This window comes from Olea europaea, unplaced genomic scaffold, assembly GCF_002742605.1.
Source record: "Olea europaea var. sylvestris unplaced genomic scaffold, O_europaea_v1 scaffold687, whole genome shotgun sequence".
Classification (NCBI taxonomy): Eukaryota; Viridiplantae; Streptophyta; class Magnoliopsida; order Lamiales; family Oleaceae; genus Olea; species Olea europaea.
Window position 1 is genome coordinate 304,208 of NW_019265259.1, and position 10,573 is coordinate 314,780.

Here is a 10,573-nt window from a genome sequence, read left to right on the forward strand (position 1 = left end):
GTCGCGATGAGTGCATATTTGTTTGTGGTGACCCCATGTGACCAAATTTGTGTTTGTTGTGATTATTTGTGACCAATTTTGTGTTGATTGTGACATGAGATTGACCTTCTCATGGACAGTCACACTGAATGTAATTTTGGTCACAGTTAGTCACATCAAAGACAGAGTTGGTCACGGTTAATCACAGATAATGTGGGTCAATGAATTGGTTACATAAAATCACAAATTAGATGTTCACATAGAATCACACTGAAAATAAATTCGATCACAAATAGTTACATATAATTCATCTCACCTGATTATGTCACAGATCTAATAGAAGTGGTCACATGTCACAGATTTAATAAAACTGGTCACAGGTCATTGCTTTAAAAAAAGGGTACAGCATCAGTTGCTGGAATGGTCCTTAGGAGGTTGCTGGAGACCATTGGAATTTTCGTCGGAGAAGTCGCCGGAGTTTTCGTCGGAGAAGTCGCCGGAGATGGGGTGGGTTCACCGGAGATGGGATGGGACGGAGAGATAAAGAGAATAGTTTGAATTTAAATTTTAAAATTTGGTGGGGGTGGGGGTGGAATAGGTAGATTAATTATATTATATTATTTTTAAATATTTAATAATTTCATTTATCACCTGATTTTTGTAAAATTTCAGGAAGTTTGTTAGTTTAGAAATATGATTTTTGTATGTAGGATTTATGTGGTCTTCCCAAAGTTAAAATCGGACCTAACACTTTAGTGCTTGTTTAGTAGAGATTTTGATAATCGATTTTTTGACTGTTAGATATAAAGTAGGTCTTACTTGTGAGAAAAGAATTTAAAAATAACAGCTGAAATAATGATCAAAAAATTGATTTTAATTAATTTAAAAGGTCTACTAAACAAGCTCTTAATTAATTTCGAAATTTAAATCTAATCATCGTTCCTTCTGCTTCAGCACTCAGTTCGTCGTTCCTTCTCGATCTCGTTTAGTTTGTGATTGCGGTTCCACTCCCACGCCGACTCGTCTCTAGGGCTGGGCCCATGACCCGCAACCCGCCAACCCAAACCGAACAACCCTGTGAAACCCTATTCTGATAAATCTGCGTTGAAGAGTGAAGACCATTATTTATCTCACAGCTTCAAAACCTAGCCTCCCTTGTCTCTCCCGTGAAATTGGTGGCCAATTAATCTGAAAGACACCCATTTTTCCTGCTCCTTCAAGGTAATCCCCTAAGTTTCTCATATTTTGAAAATAATTTACTCGATTTTTACTCCAATATTCTTCCTATTTTGATATTTAAAAAAAAAATTAAATTAAATTTGTCATTAAGTTGTACTCAAATTCAATTCTAATAATGGTATGCAATTTGCTCAGGAATTGCCTTTTCTTCCATCACAATGTCATCACCGCCGAAACCAGAATTGGGGGTGGGGTGTTCCTGCTGAAGGGCAATAAGTTGCTGCTGGGCCACGGCACCTCCGTTGGTCGCAACACCTTATTTTAATTTTCCTTTCCAAAGCACGTGGCTTGAGTTTGATTAGTGTAAAATACTATAATATATGTTTCTAGCATTGCCAGAACCTTATGTGAAATGCTATTAAAGATGTAAATGGCTGTCAAAACTTAGAATTTCGTCTGTAAAGACCGAAAATAGCGGTTGGTATTGGTTTGAGAAATTTTAGGACATTATCAGAGCCTAACGTTCCAAACTTTGGCTCAGCCTACGTAATGATAATAATGAATAAAATCACTTGTATAATGTTTATGCACAACTTGATTGACAATAGGTGTGTTGAAAAAATTTTGGCCTTTGATTTTAAAAATAGTTCTTCAAATATATATTGTAAATCAAGTTGTAAAATAAATTGTATAAGTAGCATGATTGAATGATAATTAAGTGGAAATAATATTGAATGAGTACGAGGTACTAATTTCTTAGCGATAATACCTAATCTGTTCACACCCACTTTCAAGAACGGGAATTGATTGATGATAAATTATAACTATGGTAAAGAAGTGATTTGATTAATGGTGAAGAACGAAAATTCTTGATTCAACAGAAGTTTCAAAACTTTAGAAGATTAATTGTCTTTTCTCCTTAAAATATATACCATGATTTGCCTGATCGATCTCTCTTTGCTACAGTTTCTGCAAACTCTCCAACAAAGATTATCAAAATTCTAAACAACAAACAGAAACATGACGTCTCAAAATTCGTATTGCAAACGTTGTAATAAATTTTGTAAATTCTGTGACATAATTTAAACATGAAACTTGACTCATTGTGACTTGATTGCTACAAAACAGTCTGAAAAATGAAAAATAGCTAGTCAATACATTATAGTTCCAGCATTCTAAAGCTGAGATTCAGGGCATTTTTTTTAGCAACTCCAGTTGAAGGGCCTGCTTGAGATGATGCTCCTATATGAAGTGGCCATCTTAATATATAACTCTCTGGCTGAGGCCTGAACGGTGCACACATCGCGAATGTTCGATCCAAAGTAGGTAGAGAAACATAATTCTGATTTGGGTATTTGACAATTGAAAGCCAAGAAACAGTTGGTATTGTTTTATATTCCAGAAAGCGTTAATGCATGAAATTCTAGCCTGTATGATGCAAAAGCCAGTGCTATGAATAATCGGTTGAAATGAAAAATGTGAAACAGATACTAAAGACCCACTACTAGACATGTCTAAAAAGCGTAATACTCAAAATTATAACTTTTTTCTTTAATAATAACACCAAATACGCCATGATAGAATTTGAGAGTGATAGTTGATTCTTGAAATTCATTCGTGCAATTCACGTGCTGCACATTAGAAGCACGCATGAATTTCAACCGTTAGGCATTCTAATATGCATGAATGACATATGTTTAATTTATGTATTAAGTCAAACTAAATGTGTTCAAATGCAATCAAATTTTCACTTACCATGTATGGTGCCACATGACGAAAATTGGTAATTCCATGTAGTTTAGGCATTGGTGAAAGAGGAGGTTTCTCAGATGTTGTTACAGGAGGTTGCATGCTGGCCTGGAGACAAAAAGAAAATTGCATAATAAAGTCTTGCTGATTCGAATCAATATAAAAGATAAATCCTATATATCACACCAAATATGACTTGATGAGAGTTTACCTGTATTTCGAATTCGCTAAGGTTCTTCAAGGTAGCATCTGAGCTACTAGCCTGAATCGTTCAAGTATATCAGGTTTCAATTTTTTGAATCAATATTTCAGTATTAGTAAGAAAAATTGGATCAAATCTCATGCGGAACTGATATGAGACAAAACTTACATGTGGCAAAATTTCAAAAGCCTTATTGGACGGTGAACCAAGAGATGCTGATTCATTCCGGGAATTCAAAAAAATCATTGACAATTAACAACAATGATTGCCAACTAAGTCTTTTCTCAGTAAATTTGAGATCGTCAGCAACTAACCATTTCTACTAAAGACAAGAAACAATTCAATTAAATAAATTTACCTTTTCGGTGAGTGAAATGTCGAAAACACTCGATCGACGCCTTTTCTTTTCAGTTGCTGATAATCTGATGAAATACTTCTGTGCATGGCTAGCAACTTGGGAAGAGTTCCTTGATGGAACATAGTTTTTGGAAATTCCTTTCCAGTCTCCTTTTCCAAGCTTTTCCAAACCAACTAGAAAAGACCTGTGCTCTTCCTCAGACCATGGCTTCCCTAATTTCAGAGGAAAAAGAATACACAATATTTTACATTAAAATCCTAAAAAGGGATTAGAGAAAACTAGGATTGCACGATATAAATTGAGAATAAGGAAAAAAAAAAAAAGGCAAAAAGAATTGATTCCCTTCAGACCCACACCAATGAAAGGATTTTATAAAACAAGAGATGAAACGTTGTAAAACTGCTAATTAGAAAACACATTCTTAAAGAAAAAGTAAAAAAAAAGGGAAAACCTCTTTTCCTTTCTTGGGCTTCTTTGGATATAGAAGATTGATGCATAAATCCATCAGAGTGATATCCGGCCTCAACCAGATTATTTTCCACGTTGCAATCTTCTAAATTTCCCAAACTTTTACTCTTTCTCATAAGGGATTCCCCATTTTTCTTTCCATTATCATCTGCAACGTTGATCTGTACCCCAAATAACCTAATGCTGGTACAACAATTGCAAGTAGTTGAGTCATGTCCATTGTCTTTGCACCTCATCGCAGGTTCCTTAGCCATGAGAAGGACCAACTTTCTCTCTTTCTCGCGTAAGCGTGTATATATAATATATATATATACAGATAGAGATAGGGAGAAAGAGATAGAGATAGAGAGAGCTTCAGTTTTATCTAGAGGCGCCGAAGAACATGACTAGAGGACTAGGTTTATTAGGGTAATGGGATCCTAATTTATAGTTGAACAAATAACATTCTTGGATTGATTTTCCCTTTTTATTCATTCTTTGTTTGCTTATTATGGAAAATTATCCTTATATTTTTTATTTTCCAAGAATCTAGGTAATTTTTTTTATATTATTATTATTATTACTACTATTATTATAATAATAATATATTATTATTATATGTTTGGTAGATATCAATCTTGGTAAGAATATAGGTAAATCTTTTTTTATTTTTTTTTTATTTTTAAATAATTTAATTAGGGTCCCTAGATCTTAGAATGCGTTTGATTGCCAATATTTTCCATCCAACTTCCTACTTTTGTATTGTTTGATTAACAATTTTTTCATTGAAAATATTTTCCTACTTTTGATCACATAACCATATTTTTTCTCAAATCAAGGAAAATATTTTCTTTAGGGTTTCTTTAGGGGAAGTGGAATTTTATTTTCCAAAGAATTCACTCTCTCTCTCTCTCTCATTTGTCCACTCTCTCTCATATATCCATCAATGAAAAATAGGCAAATATAATATTTTCTAAGTTGAAATTTAAATTAATCAAACACATTTAATTAACAATTTTCATGCAAATAAGTTTTAGACAATTAAATTGTCTAAAATTTATTTTCTTTTCATACAAATTTCATACTCGTAGTCAAACCCTCTTTAATTCAAATTCAATGAATATGAATTCAAAATTTTTATTTTAAAAAATGGCAATCATGTATTTTCAACTAATCAAAACCCGAACTAATACTCACTTAGTTATTGATAATACTAGGGTGAACTAATCTAGAAACTAGTAAAATTCTGTTAATTTCAACTAATCAAGATGGGAACGAAACTCACTTTCTCAGAGATCGATAATATACGAGTGAACCAATCTAGAAAAGTTTAAAATTCTGTAAAATTCAACTAATCAAAATGCAAGTGAAGTCTTTTGCTTAGCGATTGGTAATACACGGATGAACCAATCAAAAAAGAGTAAAATTATTTAAATTTCAACTAGTTAATCACTAATGAAGGGATTGGTAAATTGGTAATATACCCATGAATCAGTCTAGTAAAGAGTTATATTTATTCATAGAAAAATTTGTTCAAAAAATATATTTCGAGTTTTTTTTTAATTGCATTAAAAATCTTAAATAATGATCTCATTCCTTTCCAGGATGTTGTTGGGATAATCAAAATTTTCATAATTGTCTTTAAGAATTGGAGGAATTGTAAATTTATTAGAATACTAAAGAGATTTGACCAGATTGTAACTATATGGCTGTTAATTATGAGATTAGCCTATGCTATTAAAACAATCAATTTAGTGTAAAAATTGAATAAATAAAAAGATTCAGTCGAAAATATGTTGGGCCTAAATTAGTGAGAATAGTGGTAGTTGGCCTTCTGACCCGGTTGAAACCCCCCTCTTTTTTTTTTGGGACCTTTAACCAATTTTTTATATTAAATAAAAAAAAAACTAAGTTTTCATTTTCATATTTTCACTTTTTATCCTTTCGTCCTAAAGTAGAGAAAACGCTTTCAAAAATCACGAAGAAGAAAACGGCTCCCAAAGAAGAAGAAGGAGCAACAGTGAAGAAGAAGCATCAACAAACTTCAAACCTTCAAAAATTGAACGGGCATTTGCAAACTTCAATTGTACCTATCTAATTTAAATGGCCACCACTGTTCATGGCATGAGGAACTATTTAAGGCACGAAGAAAGATTAAGCAAAAAATTGCGTTTACTAAGGTAAGTTCAAATCATATATTATCTAAACTATTACATCTCGTTTTATGATATTGTCAAAAACTATCACGACCTGACCAATAAAAGCCGAGATTTATTTTTGCCCTTTTTTGGATATCCTCTCTACGCTCCTCGGTCATATGTCACCTCGGGCAACCTGACAGTATTTCCTAAACTGGATAGATCTCGTCGACCTATCTCCTTGGGCCTTCGGTTTAAGGTCTCCTCGAGGCTATGCCTTGACCTTGATTTTAACCATACCTAATCCGTTAGGATTTTTTTATAAGATAAAGCTTATCTAATTTTGGTAAGATTGGGTCCTACTATACCATTTCGCCCTATCCAAGTGGGATCATACAATTGGAGTTTTATCTTTATCCAAACACTCATTGTTTAAAACCTATCAAATAGCAACTCCCAGACATGGTAAAACTCCCTGACACCCAATGACTCTTAAAATCTGATAAGGGTGCTCAACTAATTTAAATCTATTAGAAGTGTGTTATCCCCTCTATACATATAAGATCTTAATTCATTATTCAAGTATTCTTTTACATAGTTTTCAGTTTACAGCCTCATGCATAATTTTTTTCTCCAACTTAAGCATCGAAGGGACAACAAGGATACAGATCAACGCCTTTGTTTCAGCTACTAGAAGATTTTGTTCGTGCTCATTCTTAACATCAAGCTCGAAAATCAACATGTACAATTTTGGTGGCATCATTAGCACCGTCTGTAGGAAACACTACCAAAAGTCACGGTTAATATACATTTAGGTCTTCCTCCAACAAGCTCTTCCATTTCAAACCCTCCTCATTTTGATGATTTCTCTGTCCTTTAAAAAGAATCATAAGAAATACCGACGTCTCAACTAGTATTTGTTTCAGCTGGAGCATTTGAGGAACTCCGCGAAGATGAGATTACAGTAAGCCTGCTTTTGAATGCCCAGGAGTCAACAAGTTTCATCCTTAACACTCCATTTACTCTCGAGATATTGTCATATCCCTTACCGGACAAATTCAAGTATCCTTGTATAAAAGAGTATGATGGGACTACTGATCCAACCAACCATCTCAGTGTATATAATGATTTCATGAATTTACAAGTTGCACCAAATTCGGTGATGTGCAAAGCTTTTTCGTGAAACATTAACTAATGTTGCCAGGGATTGGTTCTTAACCTTAGAACCCAATTCCATAACCTCATTCTCGATTTTCGTTGAAAAACTCTCTACCTTCTTCACAAGTGGTAAACTCACTAGGAAAACAACAGTTTCTCTCACATAGCTTTGCTAAGGAAAAAATGAATCACTACGCAATTTCATGATGAAGTTTAATAAAGAAAGGCTCCAAATACCCGACCTATACATTATAGCAGTTGTCTTTGCCCTCACATATGCTATAAGGTGTGAGTAATTCAAAACGTCATTGTCAAAAACTCTGTTAAATTCAGTGATTGAGCTTTTCAACTCAAGTGAAAAATACATTAACATGGAAGAAATATTGAACTCAATGAGAATTGGCAAGACCTATGAAAGGATCGAACATAAGAGGCAGCATGATTCAAATTTTCGATAAGAAATTCCTAGAAATATGTAGAAACATGAGGTATCACTGATGCCATTAACTAGGTTTAGTACTTCTAAGGCCAACATCCGATGGAAATAATAAAATATGAAGGAGCTTGAGTGGCCTTCAAGGATGAAATCCCCTCTTGATACTCGGGACATGGGTAAGTATTGTGACTTTCATCTGGACTATGGGCAAACTACAAAAAGTACAAAAAGTTGCAAAGCCTTGCAATGGAAGATTAAGGTTCCAATCATAAGAGAATTGCTATATACTTGTGTTTGTCATGACAAACGCAGAGGAATGATCGTGATAAGGGAAAAGCCCCAAAAGCTAAAGACACTGGTCAATCTACAGTAGGAACCATTAACATTATCATCAGGAAAATAGCATCAGATGAGATTCAAACAATGGATGCAAGCAATATGCTTGACAATATAACTTAGCTTCAATGACAATGACAGTTTAATATAACCTTGAAAATATTACATTTGGGGCAAAGGATTTGGAAGTTATATTATCTCTTCATTATGATATCTTGGTCATTTTTGTGATTATAGCTAATTTTAAATGAAATGATCTTGATTGACAATGGAAGCATGCCAAAATACTCTTTCATGTAGCCTTCATTAAGATGAAAATTTCAATTGATTACCTCAAAGCAGTTAAAACTCCTCTTCGGAGATTTGGGTGTAGAGTCATTAGTTGGGAAGAAGACGTCGAGCTTCCTCTCACCTTAGCTCTAATCAAAGGAAAGTGAAAAAAATCACATCTTTCCAGGCAGTTCGTGCTTCGATGGCATACAACGTCATCTTGAAAAGACCATTGCTCAATAAGGTCAAGGGTATTATATCCACCTTCTACCTTACTATGAAGTTTCCTACAAGTAATGGTATAGGGGTTGTGCGTAGTAGACCAGAGAATTGTTGGACATTATTATTTTACTAGCTTTTATGGAATAAGCACTGGCATTATAAAACTTTCAACATCTGAGCCCGAGCTCAAGCAACAAGGAAGGCTTGCACCGGTGGAAGAATTGATAGAGGCCAAGCTCGTACATGGTAAAAAAGTTACAATTGGCCGAGATCTTGATGTTACCCTCATGGCTAAACTTATTAGCTGCCTATCTCACAACATTGATGTAATCGCATGGAATGTCAAGGATATGCCTAGGATAAATCTCGAAGTTGTAGTCCATAAACTTAATATTTTCCAAGGAGCCAAACTAGTTAAATAAAGAAAGATATAGTTTGCACCAGAGTGTCGAGAGGTCATTTGTGAAGAGATTGGTCAATGCTCGATTTAATCAAAAAGTTTAATAGCCCAATTGGCTTGCAAATGCCGTTTTCATCAAAAAGGTCGATGGTAAATAGAGATTTTGTGTTGACTTCATAAATCTTAACAAGCATGCCCAAAGGATAGCTATCCTCTACCTTGGATAACAACTACCTGGATAGCACATCGGGGCATAAATTATACAATTTTTTGATGTATTTTTTTGCTATCATCAACTCCTCATGGTTGAAAAAGATCAAGAGAAGATATCATTCATGGCTAACTCTGACATATGTTGCTACAAGGTCATGCAGTTTGGTTTGAAGGAAGCAGGGAAAACTTATCAAAGAATCATCAACAAGGTATTTGCTAATTTGATTGGGAAAAATATTGAGGCATATGTTGATAGCATAATAATAATAAAAAAGTGGACCAACATATTTTCAATCTCGATGAGGTATTCAGCATCCTTCAAAAGTATAAGATGAAACTAAACCAGGAAAAGTGTCTATTTGGTTCAGCCTCGAGAACAAGGGTCATAATTATCAGCCCATACAAACTCATAGAAATTCAATCTGCACTCAAATTTAAATTTGAAACAACCAATGATAAGGCAGAGGATGAGGTCATCATCACTACTCTAAAGCTAGCTAGCAAGCTCAAACTTGAACATACCAGGATTTTTAGGGACTCACAACTTATGGTTGGTTAGATTGAAGGTATATTTGGAAGGAAAGATGGGAAATTGAACTTATATTGTTTTAAAGTTCATGATCTTCAGAGGCAATTCAAGGGTTGTGAAATTATGAAGATTGCTCAAGCTGACAACTGTAAAGCAGATGCATTGTCTAGGCTCATCTTTATGGGAGTTGATAGACTTGACAGGACAGTCCATATCAAAATTTTAATGGAGCCAAGAATTAGTCAGACACTCGACATCATAGACATTGATCAAGAGCCTTTATGGATAGACCCAATACTTGACTTCATAACTAATGGAAATTCTCTAGAGGATTCTCAAACAGCAAGAGTGTTCAATCTAGAACACTAAAGTACTGTATGATCAGAGGAATTCTATTTAGCAAAAGCTTCATACTTCCATATCTCAAGTGACTTGAACTATCAAAATCATTCCAAGCTCTTGTTGAGGTTCAGGAAGGGTGTGTGGAAATCATCAGAGAGTTGGGCCCTAACTTTCAAACCGATAAAATATGGATATAATGACCTGCCTTGAAGAAAGATGCCTTAGACTATGTTAAAAACTGTAACGAATGCCAAAGGTTTAGCAATATTGTCCATTCTCCTACCAAGGATCTCGCCAGCATCAACAAATGCCAGAGGTTTAGTATTGCCTTTTTTGGATATTCTTTCTAAGCTTTTCGTACATAAGTCACCTCCAGCAACCTGATGGTAAAACTAAACCAGATAGATCTCGTCAACCTAACTCTTCAGGCCTTCAATTTGGGGTCTCCTTGAGGCTATACCTTAGCCTTTCTTTTAACTATACCTAATCCATTAGGACTGATAAGTATGTTTTTACACACTTATTCGATCCACAAAATATGACTGATTATTGATAAAATTGGTTGAATATGACTTAAATCTATGCAATTTTATTTTTTAGCGCCATATTGATGAA

At 34.3% G+C, this 10,573-nt stretch overlaps 1 protein-coding gene and 1 long non-coding RNA gene across 2 annotated transcripts; one reads left to right on the forward strand and one right to left on the reverse strand.

Moving 5' to 3' along the window:
- The first annotated feature begins 913 nt into the window (after positions 1–913).
- On the forward strand, positions 914–1,751 carry LOC111390530. The gene is made up of 2 exons (XR_002701929.1): positions 914–1,200; positions 1,354–1,751. It is a non-coding gene; the product is annotated as an uncharacterized LOC111390530 (long non-coding RNA).
- A 428-nt stretch (positions 1,752–2,179) lies between these two features.
- On the reverse strand, positions 2,180–4,319 carry LOC111390531 (probable transcription factor At5g61620). Its single transcript, XM_023015582.1, has 5 exons — positions 3,919–4,319; positions 3,468–3,679; positions 3,119–3,169; positions 2,914–3,015; positions 2,180–2,500 (listed from the first exon to the last, which is right to left on the reverse strand). Exons 1-5 carry the CDS (start codon positions 4,187–4,189, stop codon positions 2,318–2,320), a joined length of 819 nt encoding a protein of 272 aa, XP_022871350.1. The 5' UTR covers positions 4,190–4,319; the 3' UTR covers positions 2,180–2,317.
- Positions 4,320–10,573: the final 6,254 nt, after the last annotated feature.

Excerpts from the sequence above, each read along its gene's own strand:
- LOC111390531 (XM_023015582.1), bottom strand. The coding sequence starts at position 4,189 with ATGGCTAAGGAACCTGCGATGAGGTGCAAAGACAATGGACATGACTCA. Across the intron at positions 3,170-3,467 it reads ACATTTCACTCACCGAAAAG|GCTAGTAGCTCAGATGCTAC; the intron begins GTAAATTTATTT and ends TGAACGATTCAG. Across the intron at positions 3,016-3,118 it reads TTAGCGAATTCGAAATACAG|GCCAGCATGCAACCTCCTGT; the intron begins GTAAACTCTCAT and ends TTTTGTCTCCAG.